Source organism: Aspergillus tubingensis, assembly GCF_013340325.1.
Source record: "Aspergillus tubingensis WU-2223L DNA, scaffold_7, whole genome shotgun sequence".
Taxonomy (NCBI): Eukaryota; Fungi; Ascomycota; class Eurotiomycetes; order Eurotiales; family Aspergillaceae; genus Aspergillus; species Aspergillus tubingensis.
In genome coordinates, this window is record NW_023336281.1 from 503,050 (window position 1) to 524,639 (window position 21,590).

The following is a 21,590-nucleotide window of genomic DNA, read 5'->3' on the forward strand; positions in this document are numbered from 1 at the left end:
AGGGACTCGTGGGTGACTTGGACCATGTATGGGTGATTTGGATATTTGGTTTTGTTTATTAGGGGGTTTAAAGTGGCGAATTCTGTGAAGTTCGAACTGGGTGAGGTTTTTGTGGTTGGTTTCTAGGTCTAGTTCAGTTGCAGTCGTTCTCAGTAGCAGTAATATATATTTCTGCTAAACATCGACTTCACCACCAAGGTTCTCTGTGATGCACTCAAGTATGCATCAAAGGAGTGACATACTACCAGTAGCATTGACTACCAAAGATGATCGGTAAAATCAGTAGTACTATGTGGCATTCTCAACTCGCACTCCCCCACAACTTAACCTCCCCCATCATCCCTACAAATTCCTCCCCTATCCTCTGCACCGGTGCCTCGATCGCAATGGGCGCCCACACCGAGTACTCCCCATTTACTCCTAATCTCGCTAGAAATTCCATCTTCTCACCCCCGTCAACAGATAAAAATGTCTTATTTCCCTTTCCGATCAAGCTCACATCCGACCATTTTCCGACCGGGAGACTGTAGTTCAGTGTGTATGGGTTCCCGCCGCTCACAAGGGTGATATTACTGATTGACCCGTTGCCGTTGAGGAGGGTAGAGTCCCTCCCTGAGAATAAAGGTGACGGGTGAGTTGTGGAAGGATATACAGAGAAAGAGAGGGTATAGTCTCTTCCTTTGCTTTGGATAGGGGTGGTGAGGGTGCATGTTCCTGTGAATTTTATAGTTGAATTAAACGTATTGATGGGACAGGTGTGGTTTAATGTAGCGTGATAGTTGTTTCCAGATAAATCCGGGACAGTTGTCCCAGTGGTATTGGCGAAGTTGTAATGCAGAATCAGATCCGTCTTGCTCGGTACATGACGATCCAGGTTCTGGCCTGGGATCACAGCGTGGATTGTGTCGAACACATCATCGTATTCATCTTCCAGGATATCACCGCCCCATTGCTTGTCTGCTAGTGCGGGGAGAACGTCACGCCAGGAGTAATACGCCTCGAGATAGGTCGTTGCGTTGGGACCGTAGTCGTTCCAGAGGGCGGCGATGTGGCCGAGTACGTAGGGGTTATCTCTTGGAGGATTATCGGTTGCGTTAGTGGTAGAGAAGATGTTGGGGGCGTAGGGGCCGTTGTTTGCTGGATCGCCGTGGAAGACTCGCGTCTTGTTGAGATACTGAGGATAGCTTCCGGACCACTTTCCGACAATGTAGAAGGCGTCGTCGGAGTTAAGGACTGAGTAGTTGTTCTTGATGTAGTCGAAGTAGGGGTTGTCTTCGTAGAATTCCCAGTGCTGGATGGTCACGGCTTTGGAGACGTTGGCGCCTTGCGATGGAGTGAAGGTGCCCCAGATGCGGGTGTTCTTGTCGGATTGCTCGGCAATGTAAGTGTGCATGTCGTTGACGAAATCGGTATAGTCGGACACGTATGAGGAGGAGTATTCGTCTGCGCCGAGGTGGACGGTTTTGCTTTGGAACCAAGGAAGGAAGGTCTTCCAGATTGTTTTCATGGTCGGGATGGTGTCTGGATGGCTGATGTTGAGCATGCTGAGGTCTGTCAGGCCGAGTTCTGGTCGCCATTGCACGATGGCGAGGGCATGGCCGGGCGCTTCGATTTCAGGGATGATGGTGACACCACGACGGGCGCATTGGCGCTGGATGTGATCGAATTGGCTGCGCGTGTACGATTCGTTGGCTCGTTTGTTGAGCCCGGATAGGGCGGGGTCGTCGGACCAGGGCCGGAATGCTGCGTAGAGACCCAGAGATTCCTGGGTGGAGTAGAGATCGACGTTGTTGTAGAGATTGTCGCTCAGATGGAGGTGGAAGACGTTTTGCTTGAAGAAGGACAGATACGAGCACATTTCAATCAAGAAGTCGGGTGGGTAGTAGTGACGTCCGGTATCGAGCTTATCGGTTAGATGTATGGTCGTGTACAGGTGTTTGAGGGCTTACCATGACGCCTCGCGTCCCCCATCCTGGAGCATCGATGGCAGAGCCTTGAGGGAGGTTATGTTTACTAACCACAGCAGCCTGGATTAGCGAACGTGTTCCCCACCAAACGCCTAAGGGGCTTGCCCCAGAGATGGCAATTCCATGATTGTCGATGAGCAAGGCATATGCCTCCGCTGTGAAGCGTCCCGCAACATCGCGGAAGTCTGTGTCATTGGAGAGGGTCAGGAAAATTGCATGATCGCTAGAGGTACTACTGGTGACAAGCGGGAGGTCGATCCCAAGAGAAGAACGAAGGTCCTCTTGAAAGGTCGCGGCAAATTCTTTCAATGTCGGTGGAATCAATGTTTGGCCTTGAGTATCCACAGTACTGGCATGGCGAGTATCCACGACAATCTTGGTGAGTTGTGACAGTGCATAGGTGCCATTATTATCAGCAAAGGGAATAGTGGGGACCGTCACCAGACGGGCGAACCCTGTAATTGTAAGAAATTACATGAGCTATAATATGTCAAGGTGCATACCGCAGATGGTGAAGTCGAGAATAAAACCGACTGTGCCAAGTGTCCTCCACCGCATGGTGATACCTCAATATGTCTTGTCGTTTTGGAATGGGCGTGCGCCGCTGAATAAATAGCACCCTGGCAGACCCGCATGTAACCTACAGACACTAGAGAAGGCCTGCAGCACGATAGCAAGGTTGCAGCTCGGCTAGCAGGGTTATATTGACCGTTTCATGCGACTTGGAAACGATACCTAGAAGACATCCTTGATTGGTTATGATTGCCAAGTTGAGGGCTAAGTCGGAACCCCGCACGGAGTTGATATGCGCTTCACTCTGATAACCTATGAGGGGTCGGGTTATCATCGGATTGCCCCGACACTTGGATGCAGATCATATACTAGAGCATACTAGTAGTGTCACCTTCCCCTCATCATGTAACGTACCGTTGTGCAGAAGATACTGATAGATCGGAGATTCTTCAATGGGAGGATGTAACATATAGGCCATGGAAGGTCTGTGTTGAAGGAAACGATAAGCTAAAGCAGCACTAGATATGATGTAGTTGCTGATCAGGGTATACGTCAATCTACAAGGCGCATGATTCGATATTGCGAGTAGCCTTATCTACGTAGATGTACTGATATGTACTGATACCCGATGAAAATAAGAGGTAGAGCATAGGAGACCCACATTCAAGTTAATCATTATATCGGGAACAGCTAAAAGGTCCACAGTTTATATAATATGACACTATAATCCCAGAACACAGGAATGTGTATATCAGTTCAGCAGCAAGCTTCATATAGTAGTATCAATATGGTAAATCCAACCACCACACACCCACTTCCCATCCCAGATACAGACAGTCTATCCATCGGATCTACACTGAATCTATATCCTAGCCGAACAAAGTGTTAAAATCCTCCTTTTCAACCTCCACCTCGGAGCAGTCCGCATCCCCATCACTTTCCTGCACCTTAACCTTTGCTGGAGGTGACAAACCATGTTTCGGACTCTTCGTAACCGGACTCTTCACTGCATGATGCTGATGCTGATTCTGCCCACTTTCCTTCATCACTACCTTCTTCTCTCCCTGTGACGCCTCTTTCTCCTCAACTCCGAGAGCCTCCATGGTAGCCTCTCCCTGTGACGCCTCTTTCGCCTCAACATTGAGAGTCTCCAAGGTAGCCTCTACTTGTTCCAGTCCTCGGGCCAGTTGATCACGCAGTTCCTTGAGATTGGTTACCTGCAGTCCCAGACACTTGGAAATATCGTCCATGTAATCCAACAGTAAACTAGTCTGGGAAGATAAGAAGTAGTCGACTTCCTGAGACAGTCTTTCCTGTATCCTCTTCAAGTCTCTATCATGGCAATTCAGATCCTCGGGGTTGAATGATCTTGATGGGGAAGACATGGTGGTGAGGTTGCTGCTAATGCTGGGGGATGAGTATTGAACACGATACGTGGTGAGTGATGAGTGGTGAGTAAGTGACCAAGTTACACAATATGATCTCTACAACAGAAGAATCAGAAGAAAATAACAATCATATTTATGTTCCTCAAAGACATTGACCTAATATCATCCTAAATCCATAAATACCCCTATCCCCGGAACATTCCAATGCCCCCAATTTACCAATATCATATCAAACCACCAACCCCCAAACCCGGAACTTCCCACCAACCTCCAAACCCAACAAAGACCATTGCAATACTACCTACCCACCTACTACTCATCATCCCCCTCCCCGCCATCCAACCCACAAGAAAGTAAACTCTCCGCCTCACTCCCCCCATCACTCTCCACCAAACTCTCGGGATACTCCACGCGACAACAAGCGCACGCGCACGCACACCCAGACCTACACTCGCACTCACTCCCATCCAGACTCGGATCGATTTCCACCTCCGTTTCGGAATTGCTCTCCTCCTCACTTTCCGTCTCGGACTCGGTACTTCCCTCGTGGTGCTCCTTCTTCCCGTTTTCCTTCTTCTGGATTCCGTTTCGTTTGTCCGGAATGTAAAGTGGCTCCAGTTCCTTTCCATACCCATATGCAAACCCCATTCCAGAACATTCGGCATCTGCCTCGACAGCGTCATCGATCACTTGATCCCATATGTCTCTGCACTTGTCCTTCAGGGTGCGGGAACAGCCCTGCTCGGTCATCTTTGACATGTAGATTTTGCGCACTTGGCCGAGAGAGGAGGCCGAGATGGGGGGTTTATGGTGGTGTTTGTTGGTCATGGTGGTGATTGTGGTAGTTTTGGTGGGGGTGCGATGGGAGGGATGAATGGAGGTGGTAGGGTCGGAGGGGTGGTGTTGATTTGCGGACCCCCCCTTTTTTTTTTTTGCCTTTTTGTGGGTTTAGTTCAATGTCGTTGAAGTAGATAGAAGGAGAAAAGAGTCTCTAGAAAGGATCAAGATGGTATGAGGGCCAACGTGGCACCCGTGGAGTACGAAAGACTGACGGAGAGAGATGGAAGAGACACGGAACGTCAAAAGGGCGTCAGCTTGAGTTTCTCTGGATTGGGATTGTGTTGCTACCTAGCAGGGTGATTGAGGTACCTGTGATGATTGCTCGGCGGTAGTGAATGGGCTAATATTAGTCGTTATAGCGGGTCATTTTACAAGAGAAAAGTGCACGCTCAGGGGAAAAGGAAGATAGAGCTGCGTGAACGGATGCATAGTATTAAAATCTGACATCCCGACCACATCTAAAAAGCGGAACGCACCACCTCTCCAAGAAATTAAATGGCTCTAGCATACATCTGTAAGCGATGAACTGGAATCGTGCCAGAATCCCATCGCTATAGGACAATGTATAAGGAATTGGGAACCTCCGACGTCTGGCTGTCTCGATCGATGGACGGCTGTTGGCGTGAGCTCGAGTTCAGTAGCGCATAGGGCTGAACCGTATCGGGATGGTAGACGTTGAGAATATCATCTATAACGGATGATACCCCGTCCTATATCGACGTCTCTGGAAAATAAGCATGAAATAGTCGGAATTATCTTCTGGCGTTAGGGCAGGGGCACGTGCGGTAGTATACGCGGGGGTCTTGGCGAACGATTTGTCGAACCGTTGACGAACAGGCGCATGGGCATTGGGAGGTCTCCGATTGCCGCGTCGGGTCGTATCCATCATGCCACTCAAGGCTTCAAAGGGCCACAGCAAACAAACGAACAAGCATTCTCAACAGCAAGCACCAGGTAAAATCATTACTTGCAATAAATGCAAGAACTTTTGGAACAGTATATACAGAACAACGAGCAAGTCAACAATCTCCCACACCAGGCAGAACCTCATGTGAAGAGAAACCTTCCTACATATGGGCCACTAAACAAATTTCTGGTTGCTGGGGCATCGATCCGGTCGGTCCATTGTCGCAAGGGAAATTCGGCACACGCACGGGCTTCGGTTTGTTGCTACAGGGCTTCGTCCAACGGAGGTCGCTAAGGGATGGTATCGAAATGGGGGATTAGTAGTCACGTGGCGCAGGGAAAATCCAATACTCGCTGGGATGGCCGGTTGTCGCAAGGGATCCAATGGGTGGGTGAAGGGCTTCGTATGGGGATGTTATGTCGCTGGGTATATAACAGGTGCTGGGTATAGATCGCTGCGGGGCTCGCTTGGGTCGGCATACGGGCTGTCGCTCAAGGGATCGTTTCGTACACGGGCTTGTTGCAGGGGTTCGCTCGGGTATCATGTCGCGGGGGTAGATATAACAATGTGGGTGTGTCGAAGAGCGCCTCGGGCAAACATAATGGCCGTCCATCAGTTCTCTCGTCCGTCCTTATCCGATTTGGTGTCGCCGGGTAGGTTGCTTTCGGAGGCTGAATCTGCTACAACTGCTTCGGTAATAGGGCCATGGTAGAAGCGCTTGCCGCTGATGAACCAGTAAACCAGCGCAAACAGCAAGACAAACACCAGGAACACACAGGCATAGTTCATCTGAGGTAGGGTGATTTGGTCAGCCCAAAGAGAGCACGGGTATGTAATCATTTCCACTTACGTTGTCAGGGGTCACGGGACGATCCGTGGGAAGAACGAAAATGATGCTGACAAAGAGCGTCCAGAGGCAGGCCCAGACATTTACGAAGTTGCTGAAGATGCCCATGTGCCAAGGTCCGGGTCTGAATTGGCCAAACAGCAGTTTGCACAGAACGGGGATGCAATAGCTCCAGTCAAGAGCGATGGAGCAAAGGGTGAAGACGGCATCAACTGCCGTGTAGGAGCCCAGAGCGATAAGATTGATCGCAATGCAGAAGAACACGGAGATCCAGACCGCATAGAGGGGAGTGCCAGTCATGGGAGATACCTTGACCCAGACGTTGGAAAAGGGAAGCATGCGGTCACGGGAAAAGGCAAAGACAGTTCGGCCAAGCGACTGCATGGCTGTGAAGGTCACAAACTTGATAATGAGCAGAGCAGAAACGGTGAAGAAGATGGCACCACCCTTGCCAAGGCTGTTATAGAAGATCTGTGCAACTGGCTGTTCCATCTTGGAGTTAAGGATAGCGTTCGGGTCACCCATGCAGAAGCACAAAACGATGTTGAACAGGAAGCCAGCCAGATAAGTGAACAGCATAGCCATTGAAATCGCCCAAGGCGCCTTGATCTCAGGGTTGCTGATCTCTTCGGTAATATGAGCTGTGGCATCATAGTCTGTCATGGTCCAGCTGACAGACAGGAAGCCAAACAGCCAACTGAAACCGATAGGCTGCCAACCAGTGGTCGATTCGACATGGGTGAAGACATACGAGGCATCGTGTTTGTCGTCCGTCATGACCAGAAGAGCAATAGCACAAGCCACGAGGATGCAGACGTGAAAAATGACATAGAACTTGGTCATCTTTTCCATCCAGTATGTAGACAGAGAGTTAACTAGACCGGTGATGAAAGTCAAACCAGCCATCACACCAACGGTGGTTGTGGTTTTGATCTCGTAATTGTCCATCCCCTTGCACATCGAGACAATGGCCAGGAGCATTTGCGCACCACCATACTCAGATGAAGCCACACCGCAGATCTGGCCAAGAAAGTTTAACCAACCGGTCACCCTAAACAGTATCAACATTTATCCTCTGGAGCAAAATCATCAGTGTTTCCATACCAACTGATCGATGGAACCCAATCATGTGGAGCAAGTCTCGAGATCGTAAAATACCTATCGCCTAGGGTCAGCAGCCGTCGTCCCGAGCGAACAGTGACACCTACAGGCCTCCAGATGTCGGGTAGGCGGATACAAGCTCAGCAACCGAAAGCTGCAGTATGTCTCATCAGCCTCAGCAGAGCGCATTGTAATATCGGACTACCTACCGCGATACACATGCACCCGGCTCCCGAAACAAACCAACACCATACCACCGCGCTGCTTCCTCCCGCCTCGAGAGGATAGGACATGGTGGTCATGATGGTTGCAAACAGACCACTGATACTGACTGCGAACGAAAAAGTGGAGAGATAACCGAACTCTCGCTTGAAGACGGGCTTGTAACCAAACTCTGCGGCGAGTTGAGTGTCGGCCTGATTCGTACCGGCGATGCGGACTTTCTCGAGTTCGGCGCCGTCAGTCTCCATGGCTGGATTCGCAGCTGCTTTGATGTCTGCCATGATTGCTTGTCGATTATGCAGCGTGGTTGAGGCAGAATAGAAAGGACAGGCAGAGTTGGGAAGCGTTAACTGGCAGAAAACAAAGAGAACGAAAAAAAGTTTTAAGAGAAACCGAAAAGATTTTAAAGGTGCATGCAAGGCGTCAGCAACAATAAATTCGGTCTAAGATATATCCGGTTTAGTCCCATATCGGCAAGAGCAAGTTGCGCGTCGGTGGGACGAGTTATAACGAAGCTCAATGGTCAAGCGACGCAGCGACCTGGTAAGCTTCGCCGGCGGGTCGTATAGAAGGCCGCTACGGCGTACTGGCGTCCCGGAGTTGCCCCTCTATCTCCCTATTCCACGGAGACGAGGCACAGGAACATGGGCAAGTGGACTCGAGTGGATCACCATGACATCCCGTCTGCGATTCCTGGCTGTTTCGCGGGACAGCTTTCCTACACCCAGTTTAGCGGGTGCACCGGACCTTGAATCCAACGCCTCCCCAATGGCCAACCGTCCCCCGCCGGCGCTCATTTCCCAGAGGCTCTCCTCGTCTATCGGTGCCCCTGATTGGTGTTATCCGTTAGCCACGACGCCACGTGGGACCCCCGATACCGCTGATGTCATCGCACGGGCCTGGGGTCCTCTGGTGACTCGGCTAACATGCCTAGTGTGGTGATAATAGAAACCATTGGAAAGGCAGAGCAAATTGCATGTGCGAGGTGACTGAGTCGTATGAATCGTGGTTGCGAATTTACGTGATTCTCTCAGGTAACCTGGCTGAGAATAGGGGAGAGACGGAGGCAGTCTAGCGCAGCGAAGTCATTAATCGGGCCGAATGTCTTGGTGGGACACTGTTGGATTACCTAACTGGCTTATCTTGCAGCTGGGAAATGCCATTGGCGGACTCTCCGATAGGAGTGCGTCTTGGCTGCAGTGATGGAAAGGCTTGTCTTACTGGCCAGATAAGGTGTCGGGGCCGTATCTTTCCGATGCTGACAATGACTGACGGACACAGTAGGGATGAGCATTCCTCGAACCAGCTCTCCCCTGTCACGTGCAAGGGTACCGGATCAGGCAAGTTTTTCCAGGATGCCTGACCAGCCAGCCGTGGGTATAGTCCGGCCATATTATACCCTTACACTATCCCAACAACAGACTGGTCGATATTGTCTAAAGTTTCATCGACATAGTGTCTGGAAACTATCACTCTATTGGGAAGGATTAGCTATGGTCCATGATAGAACAGCAGTGCTTATCTGTAATTGCGCGGTCCGCGACCGTGCCTTCGACCCTCAGTCTATCAAGCCCCGACACTAGTCTGCAGGCCCATTGGTTGATACCAGCAATGAGCAGGTACTCGTATGATCAGCGGCCCGGCTAGATCGGTTTGCCTGCCCGTGTTCCGTCTGAAGCGCCTCAACATTTTGCGATGTACTCCACATGGGACGGTCCGTCGTCCCTGGCCAGGAGCGGGGACGGGGAAGCTTGCTGTATGGGACTTTGGTCGGAGATCTCGTAGATAACAAATATCGATTGAGAGATATCATTACAGATTAGAGATAGTATGGGAGGTGATTAGACGATGACAAATGTCTTGACAGACGATAGATTGGTAACGGTGGGTTGACGGGAAGATTAAGGATAGAGGAATGAAGTGAGGTGAAACTGGCAGGAACCCGGTCACCTGAGACGGTGTGACTTCTACAAACTCTCAAACCTCTACACGGTCCTCAAGCTCATTACTATACGCTGAAAGATCTTGTCCGACAGAAAGTTTTGCGAATATCATCGCCCAAGTTATGCTATCGTGGATGATTTGCGACCATATGAAAATGATATGTCTAGAGCAACCGCAGCCTCTTCGCAAGCAAGCAGCAAACCACGACGAATGCACACATGCACCCTATGATACCAAAGAACCATCCAAGATTCTCTACATTCTGTCCAGGCACCTCGACGTTCATACCAAACAACCCAGTGACCATATGCAAGGGCACAAAAATTGTCGCCAGGATGGTCACCTTACTCAAGACCGCATTGACATCGTAACTCAACCGGATATTGTTGACGCTGAGCTGCGCCAGGAAATTCGATTGCGACCGTCCCACAATCTCATCGAAATGTGACAAACTGGTCAACGTGGTCACGAGATGGTCTTGCACGTCGCCCAGGTACACCAAAAGATCGCCATCCGGGAACATTGGGTTTCTGTCCTTCGCCTGACAACGCTTGACGAAGCCATTTAAGACATCGTATTTACCGGTCAGGCAGCGGATGAGCTGAGTGATGCTTTTGCGGAGGCTATCGAGTTGAGGAATGAGCGCTTTGACGTCGTCGACGCGGGCGATGAACACTTGATCTTCGATCGCATCGGCTTCGCGCTCTGCTGCGCGCATGTACGGTTCGAAATCGTCGATGATCTCGTCACTATTGTTTGGTTTATCAGTAGTCGGGAGGATTGGAACAAGAAATAGCGGGCGTACATAAGAGCGTAGCAGATCCAATCACTCGATACGAGATGCGTGTCCTGTGTCCGACGGATTCGGTCCCGGACTCGGGCGATGTGGTGACAACCACTGGGAGAAAAGGTCACGGTGGCATTCTTGAATACCAGAATGTAGAACCCAGAGGAGCCGGGGATAGACGATGATGGCTTGAGGCTTCGAGAACTCTTGAGGTCGTCTGTTGGAAGCAAGGTTTGAAAGGATATCAAATAGTAGTTCCGAAATGCTTCAATCTTCTCGCGAGGTTCCCTGGTCGCAATGTCCTCTGCTGTCAGAGGGTGGATGGACAATGCCTGGCAGACAGTGCTGACCTCTTCCTCGGTGGCGTCGCAGATGTCAACCCACCATGTGTCCCGCTCCAAACCTTTGGTATCAGCAGACAAGGTGGACTGCTCGATGAGCAGGCCCTCCCAAGTGGACGAGGTGACGACCTGCTGGGACCGACAGGAAAAGTGGGAAAACCGGTGGAGTCCCTTCGCGTCCATTCTGTGAGTCCAGACTGAGCAGCCACCTCAGAGAGGGAGAAAGAGCGATACAAACAAGATTTGATACACCAACGGATGTAACCACAAGAAAAACGCGAAAGCCAGAAACGGGCAGAAAAGGCGTACACTCAGCCCATTCTATGATATAGACGCTTGTTGACTGATCGAACAAGCAAAACGTCAAAGATCGACACGATTCTCATCCGTGAGCGCCTGGGCCGGAATATGTAGAAAGCGAGTGATTTATTTTGCAAGAGAAAGCAGCAAGAAACAGGACATCCACGTTGCGCAAAGCCAGGGGTCAACTGATATTTCACAGAATCCAGCAGCAGCCTTGTAGGGCTGAGGGAGCGGGCCCCTTTCCCTCCCGAGAAGCCAATAGTGGAGCCCCCACGCAAGTTTTCCGGCTGCCCTGCCCAGTCAATTTTCGCATCTGGCGCAACTTGACCCAGCCAGCCCTCCTGGTTGGCCAGCTCTTGAGGACCCCGTGGACAGCTTACGGAAAGTCGGAAGGCAGGATTTGGTAGGATCATCGGGTTCAGGCAGCATTTTTCACCACTGGCCTTCCTGAATTGGATTAGACAATTCTATCTAAAGATCCAGCGTCTTTGGCGCGGTGCAACGTTTACCCACGCTGTTGTGGCTCGGACGAGACCCGTTGGAAATGACGATAGCAGGCTGCCACCTTGGCAATGGCGCAAGCAAATGAGATATAACCTTGACATAAGAGCCTTGGCTTGTTTTTCCCACCTTCCAGGATCATGCCTTGATTGTTTTGTTCATCATTGAACTTTGAAAGCCCTCTCCCTCAATACCACAAAGGCCCTTTGTTCGTTGAAAGAAAGAACGCCCACGACTAACGAGATGTCCTCCACCTCCACTCTCATGTAAGTTGCAGCAAGATTGCTAACTAACTTTGCTAGCGAGCTGACCTGATTCCCTACAGATCCGCAGTAGGGGTCGTGTGGAGATATGCCTGGTTTCTGGCGTTTCGTCCATTGGCCATCCTTGTGCTGACGGGTGCAACCATATCCCTTATTCGATCTGGTGTCTCACTTTGCAAGGATATCCCCTCTATGGCCTATGAGATGTAGGTATTTGCTTGACTTGAGATTGCGTTTTTGGCTAACCTTGATGCCCCAGATTCATGTGGTTCACCTCCTAATGGGATGGGAAGGGGGATGTGTTATTACCTGTATTACGTACTGAAGCAAAGGTATCTTGGCGTTGATGATTTGTCACGGTTGCATTGTGTGTCTTATGAAGCGATACTTGCATTGCATATGTACATTGTATTGTTTTTCCTGCCAGCATCTGCTGTTCAAACTATGTGTCATATTCATTGGAGTTCAGTGTGTGCAAAATAATTCAAGCTGCTATGTGTCCAAAACAAAAGACCTGTCATGTTGGGACTTGGAAATTTCATTGTTAAAAGGTATTAAAACCCGACATTCTTTGATTATCAAGCAATTTCAAAATAGAAGTCCTGTAGACCGATTTATTGATTGTATCACGACTGACAACAATGATTTGCATCGTGTGTGCCGGTTGAGGAGAACAGGGCAGGGAGAAGGCGACCGGAATTGACCGGTAATTGGAGGGGTCACATGACGCAAGTGTATTTCCAAAAATGGGTATTCCGACAAGGTTATCGAAGAAGGTACTGGATTGTTCACTTTTCTTGAAAGCATGGAAGATTAAGGAACCGCGTGAACAAGTCTCTAGCACATAGCACGGTTCACCGGGATTGGATTCAGCAGTCCGCCTGGGGATGACATACCAACTATCAGTGACTATAGCATAAACAGTCCATATATCTAACCTCATCACATTATTATGCGGATTAATAATCGCTGCCATACAAACCGGTCGCTGGCAGCCAAAACTGGACTTGAGAGAAGCATCCAAAACCAGCCAATCAGATGCGATGACTTTCGAAGCAAAGCGGCCACAATTCCGACCAATCATCAATCCCCGGCATTGAATCCGTTATAAGTCCCAGTCACCTGCCTGAGGCATCAATACACCCCGCCATCCAATCCAAGCTAATATCACCGATACCGCACCACCATCAATCCAACAATAACAACAACAACACCACCACCACAATGGATAGCCTCAACTTCCCCATCGAAGACCGCACCTTCTTGGAACCCCATCTCCCACCCAAAGATGGCAACCCATCATCGTCATCGCTCCCCTTCACCACCCTCACCTTCGCCACATCCCTCGACTCACAATTAGCTCTGGCCCCGGGCACGCGGACCGTGCTGTCCGGCCCGCAATCCAAAGCTATGACGCACTATCTACGCTCGCGCCATGACGCTATTCTTATCGGCGTAGGCACCGCCGTGGCTGATAACCCCGGCCTGAACTGTCGATTGGCAGGGGTAGGCGGATACGGCTCCGAAGGTTTGGCGGGCCAACCCCGACCAATCATCATCGACCCCTCAGCCAGATGGGAGTTTACGGCGCAGTCAAAGATCTTTGAGCTAGCGAGGAATGGGCGCGGCAGGGCTCCGTTTATCGTTACGGCTGCGGAGACGGCGCCTTCTGCGGCTCAGAAGGAGGTCCTGGAGAGTCATGGGGGCAAGTATATTGCGTTGCCGATGGGGGTGGGTTCGGATGGTGCGCATCGGATTGATTGGACTGCTTTGTTGGAGTGTCTTGTACAGGAGGGACTAAAGAGTGTGATGATTGAGGGAGGTGGTTCAATCATCAACTCGTTGCTTGAGCCGGGATGTCAGTCGTTGGTGGATTCGGTGATTGTTACGATTGCTCCGACTTGGTTGGGCCAGGGGGGCGTGGTGGTTTCACCGAAGAGGAGGGTCGAAGGGGGTGTGATTGTTCCGGCTTCGAGGCTGACCGGCGTGAAGTGGTATCCGTTTGGGGAGGATGTAGTGCTTTGTGGGAGGATTAAGGGGTCTGAGTAGGGGTGGTTGGGTTCGTCAAAACGCAGATTTCTCCATTCAGTATAGAATAGATTGTTCAGTTATGGTGCTTTAGTTTTGTTCAGACTCTGCCGTTATAGCATCTTCACTGTATTCAGTATAATATCCAGGCAGTTGAAGATATTCGTCTCCCCCAAGAAGTTTTCTTTGCTGGAAGGCCTCGAACCTTAAAGAACAGGTTTTTCGCAATCCTACATTACGAAAGGGTGTTGTTAACGCGGATACCTAATGCCATAGTAAATGCTCATGATAGAAAAGGAAAGGAGAGCAACAAGCATGGTATCTATGTAAGGTATGCGGCTCCATGACGGCACTAACGACAGGAAAGCGGGAATGCATTTCCGGGTCAATTAAGTGAACCTGCCGCCGGGTCCCGCATACATTTTTGACGTGTCGAATCTGAGAGCGCTATTCTGACTACGCCGAGGAGAGAGCGTCTTCAAGAATTTATTCAATCGGTCTCAGGGCGATACATCCATGGCGCAGATTACGGTTGAGTAATAGTCACCTTTCTTATGAGTGCATATCCTTACCAATACCTCTGCGAGGGTGTCACCGGGGCTATGGTTGGTTATTGCTTTGATTAGATGCACAGTTCTATCCTCTACACCATCCATGTCAGTCGTCCCTTTGTTACAGATGTATGAGTGGTGCTGCAATGGAGACAGATATGTTCCGTACCATCAGCCGTGATCCTTTTCTTTGTGCCCAGTAATCATAGAAAATAACTTTGCGGCACAGCACATTTACTTACAAGAAAAGTTTATTGGCGGTCCCATTATAGAGAATGAGGTCATAACCGTGAATTACTACCTTTTAGGCCCCGTGTGACTGACCTACGTGAATTTTTCCTCTCAAAATCTTGCTTTCTTTTCGGAGTCTTCCACAGCGCACTTTCCAGTGATGAAGTTCTTATTTCTGTGGCGTCTGGCACAAAGAATCCAGATTCTCACTTTTCCAGCATGTGAAGACTGAAGTACTCCACAAAATCAACAAGCCCTTTGTGGGCTTTCGGAACACGCCAGAAAATGTTGAAAAGCACCGGTTCCCAAAACGGTTCATTAGTAGGCTGGCTGGTACAGGATCAGCTTTCACATCTTACTGGATGGTAAGCAGGATATCCTCAAACCTACTAATCTCCCAGAATAATGCTATAATCGGGGATTTTCCAAGATCCCAAAAGTATTACTGACAACACAAAACCATGGTACCTTTATAAGGTGCTGTGATCCTATAGATGATTGAGCACATCTTGATATATCGCCACATGCCCATAGGCACTACGAAATCGGAAACGCAAGCATCAAATCGATCGCCACGATGTCTGACTTTTCTCTTATGGAAGATGTCTGGAATGAGATTTGCGAGTATCTCGAGACCGGAGACCTCAACAGCATTTGCTTGACATCCCGCACACTAAATCGTGTTGCCACTCGCTATCTCTATCGAAAGATTCAATGGGATTGGAATGACAAGATGTCTCGATACCGACTCATGTCGCTGTGGACAACTCTTGTCCGAAATAAGGACTCACGCAGCCGCCTGTGTGGCTTAATCCGAGAGGTGCACTTACTGGGGCGCAGTCCTCCCCAAAAGACTCAGATCTTTGAGAGTCCTGGGATCCAAGGGTGCAGTCCTGACCTGACCTCTATCATTAAGAATGATAAGATGCCCTTTTCCCAGGAACTCGACTATCTTCGATATATTGTGAGTTGTATCATAGAAAGCCGGAAGGACCGTTCAGATTGGTACAAGTCCATTGCAGCACGAAACGTCTACGCCATGGTGGCCCTCCTCCTACCTTTTCTCTATAATCTAAGGTCTCTCAAGCTCGATTACACCTTCCTTGTTAACGGCGGACTTCCTGGAGTGATAATTGAACGCCTCACTTCTGGTGAGAATTTATTTTCCGCAGAGTTGCGAAATAACTTTGACCACCTCGAAGAAATCGATTACGGAACCAACGCACTACAAAAAAGTCTTCCATGTATGCTTGATGACACACACGTTCCGAGTCGTTTTTCATCACAAGTGATCCCAATATTTCGGTTACAAAAGATCAAGCACCTCAAAGTCTGGCTACGTAGCCATCATGGTCTTCAGCTCGAGCGGGTTCCAGGTATTCAAATGGACTATACGGCACTCGAAACCCTTATCCTGGACCACGTTTCAATAATGGACTGCGCGCTCTTCAAGATCTTACAAGGAATGAAAAGCCTTCGAACTCTTCACCTTGGTATGAACAACGAAGAGGAAAGATTTTGGCATCAGTCTACACCCTCTTACGTTGATGGAGAATGCATTTTGAATGGACTGGAAGCATTATATGGGTGTCTGGAGCACCTCTCAATCAGCTTCTCTAGCACACCATTAGTCCTGGAGAATACCAGTGACATCGACATATGGGGTCCTTTATTCAGATCTATGATGCCTGGATTCTTTCAGGGGTTTACTCGGCTCAAAACACTCGAATTACCGGTCCAGCTGCTTAATGGATTCGAGAGGATAGAAATGTCTCGTATAAATCGAGGTTTACCAGTAACACTGGAAAGACTTGGCCTACGGTGGGACTTTCAATATGTGGGAAGGGCAAATGGGTTGACCTCCAATACAGTGCGCGTTCTCCAGGATGTGTTGGCGGATTTTCTTCGGTTGTCGGTCCGTCATCGGCGGGTGCCTCTATTGCAGGAAGTGATTATCCGTCTGTTCATAAGCGATGATGAGCCTGACATAACAGTGGAGGAATGTGACGACTTGATTGAGGACTTCAACATGTATGTTGGAGTTCGCTTTGACCATATGCGACCAGGACTCTGGACGAACGGACCTTGATGGTCGATTATGTGTCACTGGATATAGGCTTTTGATATCGTCTATCGAATCAACGCCAATGAAAGCCATATATACAGCCACCCCTTTAATTCTCCCTCCCGATACTTGAGATGTAAAATACGTTCTCTATACCAAGGATGCTGGGCGCGGTTTATTCTCCTGATTGTCGCCAGAATGGAAGACACATATTTCATCAAAAGTACATCTTTTCACAACATTTATATACTACACAAAACAAACAAGAATCAAGCCATCTACATACACCTACCAAATTCTCATCTTGATGCAACATTTTGTTCATGATTCATGATGCACCAATAATTCCCTCCTTTCATCAGACACTTCCAAAATGACTACACATCTATTAATTAGTGAGTAAAAGGATTGTTGGAATATGGAATCCCTGATAAATATCGTATTATGTTTGGTCCCATCAGCAAAGCTCATCGCATCATGAGACGTCCAAAGATCGACTTATTGCTGCCGACCCAGGATTATACTTTGAGCAAGGCAATCTTCATCTCCCCACTACAGTTATTCACCACCAGAATCCTTAGCAAACAATGAAATAGACTCAGAAACCCTGCAAATCACCACATCGCACATGCCTGCACCCGCAGCCTTGTATCTCGCTCAGCCAGTCAGCATAGCCACATCATACACACTGAGCCACGCAAACACGAGACGAGGCGGAGTTATCCGCATGACTACGCCCATCAGCAACCTCGTGCAACATAAACAAGGCTGAGGCTCTACGCACAATGTTTTATAACGATCTCTGTCCCTACTCAATTTACCGTGCCACAAGACATTTCACTTTCTACTTTATATAAAAAACTAAAGACATATATATCATTCCCGCGTTAGACAAGGCATCTTCCGACTCATTAAACTCCACACTCCACATACACAAACTCAACCATAACATAAATACCACCCACTAGCTCCACCAAATTTTTGCAAAATTAAAGACAATGTGCTTTACCTCATACTCTGACGAACCCGCTTCCCCGTACCGTCCTCGACCCACAACCACGTCTCGACCCGGTCAGGGAACATCCTCGTCCCGACAATCAAGAACAACAAGGAGACGAGGCGGACGATACTATGGAGGAGGCTATGTTCCTGGCGCAGCTTGTGGCGGAGGGGGAGGTGGGACAGGCTGTGGTGGTGGTGGAGGAGGTGGAGGAGGCGGCGGAGGGGGAGGCTGCGGAGGAGGTGGAGGGGGAAGCTGAAGATGCGTCTTGATGTTATTCATTTTGCTTGGGTGGTTGTTCTTCTGTTCCGTTGGACCATGGGGAAGAATTGGTAATTGGCTTGAGAGCGTAGATGTTCGGCTAGATTATTTTCAACATATTTAGGGTTAATTTGAGTTGCCTGTGGTATTGATATGAGATACTATAATCTATCTTTATTTCACGTTTTCCTTTAGCCTATACCAAGACATTAAATGGATGCGTCAAACGCTCTATAACAAAGTGACTCGGCTGAAACAAATATACACGAGTAGTAATCATCGAGTAGTCAGTGTGCTTATGAGATATATGCTAGTGTATTTGGATCACAAATTTCACTGCATTGGACAACCGAGCAATTTGAGCTCGCTCGGAAATCGGAATGGAAGCACACCCTGGGAGCCTCATTAGCAACCACAACATAGTCAAAACCCCACTCACTACCTAGCAAAATTTCATTTCCAGAATACTCTCATTATTAAAGTAAGCACGAAATCTTATCCTCTTATCTAAACCACCAAGAAGTACCCAAATGCATACAAACTCGGAAAGAAGCAATATCCGACAAATACCGCCGTTACCCGCGAAATATCCGTCAACACCCCCAATAGCACTGTTGTCCAACGCACATGATGCATGAGGAGCAATTTACCCGGACCCTGAATATATTAACTCATTCCTGGCGCAATATCAAGATCCATGAACAGCTTTCAAACGGTCCAAAAGCGTAGATCGGACGCCCTTTCCAAGACATGTCGGAACACCTTCGGAACCAATTCCGGCACCAACCCCACCGGCCTTGGCTTATCGATAAAAGAAATCCAGATCCTTATTCCTGCCTCCTCCGAACTCTCCGCTGAATTTCATTTCAGTCCTCACATCTGACTTGCTCAATTCCCCCTTGGATCAAGCCTGGGACTCTCATATCTATCCAATGGATCGCGAACAATTCCGGGAGGCCGCCCACTCGGCCATCGACGACAGTTAGTCTCTGTACCCAATCCCTGCACCCCGCACTTCTCCAATCCCCGCCCGCATCACCACAAACACGCACACACACACACGGAGAGAGAAACACAGCTAACCACCCCAACAACAACAGTAATTAAATACTTCGATGACCTCCCGAACCAGCGCGTCCTTCCCACCATCGAACCAGGCTACCTCCGCCCCTTAATCCCAACCTCACCCCCCGAGAACCCCGAACCATGGAGCGCCATCCAATCGGACATCGAAACCAAGATCAAGCCGGGCATCACGCACTGGCAATCCCCCAACTTCATGGCCTTCTTCCCCGCAGGCGTCACCTACCCCAGTATTCTAGGTGAAATGTACAGCGCAGCCTTCACAGCCCCCGCATTCAACTGGCTCTGCTCCCCGGCGTGCACGGAACTCGAGACCATTGTGATGGACTGGCTCGCTCAGGCGCTCGCATTGCCGGAATGTTTCCTCAGCACGTCGGAGAACCGCGGAGGAGGTGTGATCCAGGTTACGGCGAGTGACACGGTCGCGACGATGATGATTGCTGCAAGGGAAAGGCGCGTGACTGAGATCGTAGTCAGTGAGGGGTTCAAGCCTGATACAGTGGAGTATGAGGATCGGATGATGGAGTTGAGGAGTCGTTTGGTCGCATTGGCGAGTAACCAGGCGCATAGCAGTACGGCGAAGGGGGCGTTGTTGGCGGGAACGAGGTTTAGGAGTGTCGAGGCGAGGTTGGAGGATAACTTGGAGATGACTGGGGAGAGGTTGAGGGATGTTTTGGAGGGGTTGGATAGGAATAACCTGACGCCTTACTTCATTACCTTGGGTCTTGGTACGACGAATTCGTGCGCCGTTGACCGGTTCAGGGAGATTAAGGCTGTTCTGGCGGAGAAGGAGCATTGGAAGAGGATTTGGGTTCATATCGATGCTGCTTATGCGGGTGCGGCGCTGGTCGCAGATGAGTGGCAGTATCTGTCGAAGGAGTTCGCCGAGGGAGTCGACAGCTTCAATCTGAATATGCACAAGTGGCTGCTGGTTAACTTTGATGCTAGGTTTGTGCTTTCTCCATTCCTTTACGATCATATAAGTTGCTAACTGGCATAGTTGCCTCTTCATTCGCAACCGCGAAGACCTCACTAACGCCCTTGACATCACCCCTGCCTACCTGCGCAACCACTACTCCGACTCCGGCAAGGTGACCGACTACCGTAACTGGAGCATGTCTCTGGGCCGTCGGTTCCGTGCCCTGAAGATCTGGTTTGTCATGCGCAGCTACGGTCTCACCGGCATGAAGGACTATATCCGCAAGTCCATAGGACTGGGAGAGACCTTTGCGGGTCTGGTCCGCAGTCGGGCTGATCTTTTTGAGATCATCACCACTCCTGCATTCGGGTTGACTGTGTTCCGAATTAAGAGCCCCAAGTCGGGGTCGACGATGGTGGAAGCTGAGAATGGCGTTCTTGTTGCGCAGCCGGATGAGGCTGCCAACGAGTTGACCAAGGAGGTGTATGAATTGGTCAACTCTCGAGGAGAGATCTTTATTACTTCGACCGTTATTTGTAAGGTTTATGCTATTCGGGTTGTGAGTACGAACCCGGCGGCCGAGGAGAAGTATGTTAGGAGGGCATTTGAGATTTTGGTCGAGACGGCGGAGGAGGTCATTAAGCGGGGGTAGATGAGATGTTGGATACCATTTTTGAATGTTGTGAATACCTTTGATTCTGCCTGTAGATATGATATATGATATTGCATTCAGATAGTACTTTATGGGTCGTATGTGGCATAGCTCTCCCAGAACAATGGCCTTGGATGATTGGCAGCGAGTTCAGATATCACAAGACAATAGAGAAAGAAGCGAGCAAAAATCAACAAAGCAACATTCACGTATAGTGAAAGTCAAACAACTCCCATTAAGCGGATAATCCCATCCTTACCCATACGACAAAGAGTGGATACATTCTATATTTCAAAGCCATTGTTAACCTACAAAGTACAAAGGAAACACACCAGATATCAGTGAAGGTATTGTTGAGGTAGAAGTGAGGTCTTGATGAAGCAGCCGTTTTACCGAATCAAGTCTGACCACCAGTTCTTTCAGTAAACTGAACCTGACGATCCGTTCTAATAATCAGTCACCATGTTTGAGATAAATTTCAACGGGAACAAATTATCTCCGGCCCTCAATCACTTCATCATCCCGGGGTTGTTCGTCCTTTGGCACATTAACAAGCCCAAGCTTCTTCGAGTACAGACCTCTTCTACCCTTCTTGATCAGCGCGTCCAGAATATCTGGCCAAGATGTTGGTTTGGTGATTTGATGAGCATGCTCATCCATGATATTTCCAATGTAATATACGTTGTTAGACGAGAATGTAGAGAGGCTCTCCGGTCTCCGGGGTTGTTACCAGGACAGGAGACACATTCTTGAGGCCATGGTATCTGGCGGATTCTAAGTGGGACTTCAGTAGTCTAGATCGAACATCAATCATTTTGTTTTGCTGGGCGATGCTTGGCTGTACATTATCTCGACTTCCGGGGAGCTCCATCTCCT

The 21,590-nt window shown here is 49.2% G+C and overlaps 9 protein-coding genes across 9 annotated transcripts; 4 read left to right on the forward strand and 5 right to left on the reverse strand.

The window, feature by feature from the left end:
- Positions 1–301: 301 nt before the first annotated feature.
- On the reverse strand, positions 302–2,525 carry AtWU_05133 (beta-hexosaminidase; the record flags this gene model as incomplete). The annotated part of the gene is made up of 3 exons (XM_035500243.1): positions 302–1,903; positions 1,950–2,422; positions 2,471–2,525. 3 exons carry the CDS (start codon positions 2,523–2,525, stop codon positions 302–304), a joined length of 2,130 nt encoding a protein of 709 aa, XP_035356136.1.
- Positions 2,526–3,349: 824 nt separating this feature from the next.
- AtWU_05134 (catalase B) lies at positions 3,350–3,865 on the reverse strand (the record flags this gene model as incomplete). Its single annotated transcript, XM_035500244.1, has 1 exon — positions 3,350–3,865. One exon carries the CDS (start codon positions 3,863–3,865, stop codon positions 3,350–3,352), a length of 516 nt encoding a protein of 171 aa, XP_035356137.1.
- A 315-nt stretch (positions 3,866–4,180) lies between these two features.
- AtWU_05135 (uncharacterized protein) lies at positions 4,181–4,696 on the reverse strand (the record flags this gene model as incomplete). The annotated part of the gene is made up of 1 exon (XM_035500245.1): positions 4,181–4,696. The coding sequence occupies one exon, from the start codon at positions 4,694–4,696 to the stop codon at positions 4,181–4,183; it is 516 nt and encodes a 171-aa protein (XP_035356138.1).
- A 1,531-nt stretch (positions 4,697–6,227) lies between these two features.
- On the reverse strand, positions 6,228–8,066 carry AtWU_05136 (amino acid transporter; the record flags this gene model as incomplete). Its single annotated transcript, XM_035500246.1, has 5 exons — positions 6,228–6,404; positions 6,466–7,513; positions 7,567–7,620; positions 7,671–7,717; positions 7,773–8,066. The coding sequence occupies 5 exons, from the start codon at positions 8,064–8,066 to the stop codon at positions 6,228–6,230; spliced, it is 1,620 nt and encodes a 539-aa protein (XP_035356139.1).
- A 238-nt stretch (positions 8,067–8,304) lies between these two features.
- AtWU_05137 (PQ loop repeat protein) lies at positions 8,305–8,727 on the forward strand (the record flags this gene model as incomplete). The annotated part of the gene is made up of 1 exon (XM_035500247.1): positions 8,305–8,727. One exon carries the CDS (start codon positions 8,305–8,307, stop codon positions 8,725–8,727), a length of 423 nt encoding a protein of 140 aa, XP_035356140.1.
- Positions 8,728–9,892: 1,165 nt separating this feature from the next.
- AtWU_05138 (magnesium transporter CorA family protein) lies at positions 9,893–11,040 on the reverse strand (the record flags this gene model as incomplete). The annotated part of the gene is made up of 2 exons (XM_035500248.1): positions 9,893–10,478; positions 10,535–11,040. The coding sequence occupies 2 exons, from the start codon at positions 11,038–11,040 to the stop codon at positions 9,893–9,895; spliced, it is 1,092 nt and encodes a 363-aa protein (XP_035356141.1).
- Positions 11,041–13,148: 2,108 nt separating this feature from the next.
- AtWU_05139 (RibD family protein) lies at positions 13,149–13,973 on the forward strand (the record flags this gene model as incomplete). The annotated part of the gene is made up of 1 exon (XM_035500249.1): positions 13,149–13,973. The coding sequence occupies one exon, from the start codon at positions 13,149–13,151 to the stop codon at positions 13,971–13,973; it is 825 nt and encodes a 274-aa protein (XP_035356142.1).
- Positions 13,974–15,311: 1,338 nt separating this feature from the next.
- AtWU_05140 (aromatic-L-amino-acid decarboxylase) lies at positions 15,312–16,823 on the forward strand (the record flags this gene model as incomplete). The annotated part of the gene is made up of 1 exon (XM_035500250.1): positions 15,312–16,823. One exon carries the CDS (start codon positions 15,312–15,314, stop codon positions 16,821–16,823), a length of 1,512 nt encoding a protein of 503 aa, XP_035356143.1.
- Positions 16,824–18,992: 2,169 nt separating this feature from the next.
- On the forward strand, positions 18,993–20,714 carry AtWU_05141 (putative aromatic-L-amino-acid decarboxylase; the record flags this gene model as incomplete). The annotated part of the gene is made up of 3 exons (XM_035500251.1): positions 18,993–19,041; positions 19,161–20,091; positions 20,144–20,714. The coding sequence occupies 3 exons, from the start codon at positions 18,993–18,995 to the stop codon at positions 20,712–20,714; spliced, it is 1,551 nt and encodes a 516-aa protein (XP_035356144.1).
- Between the last annotated feature and the right edge of the window lie 876 nt (positions 20,715–21,590).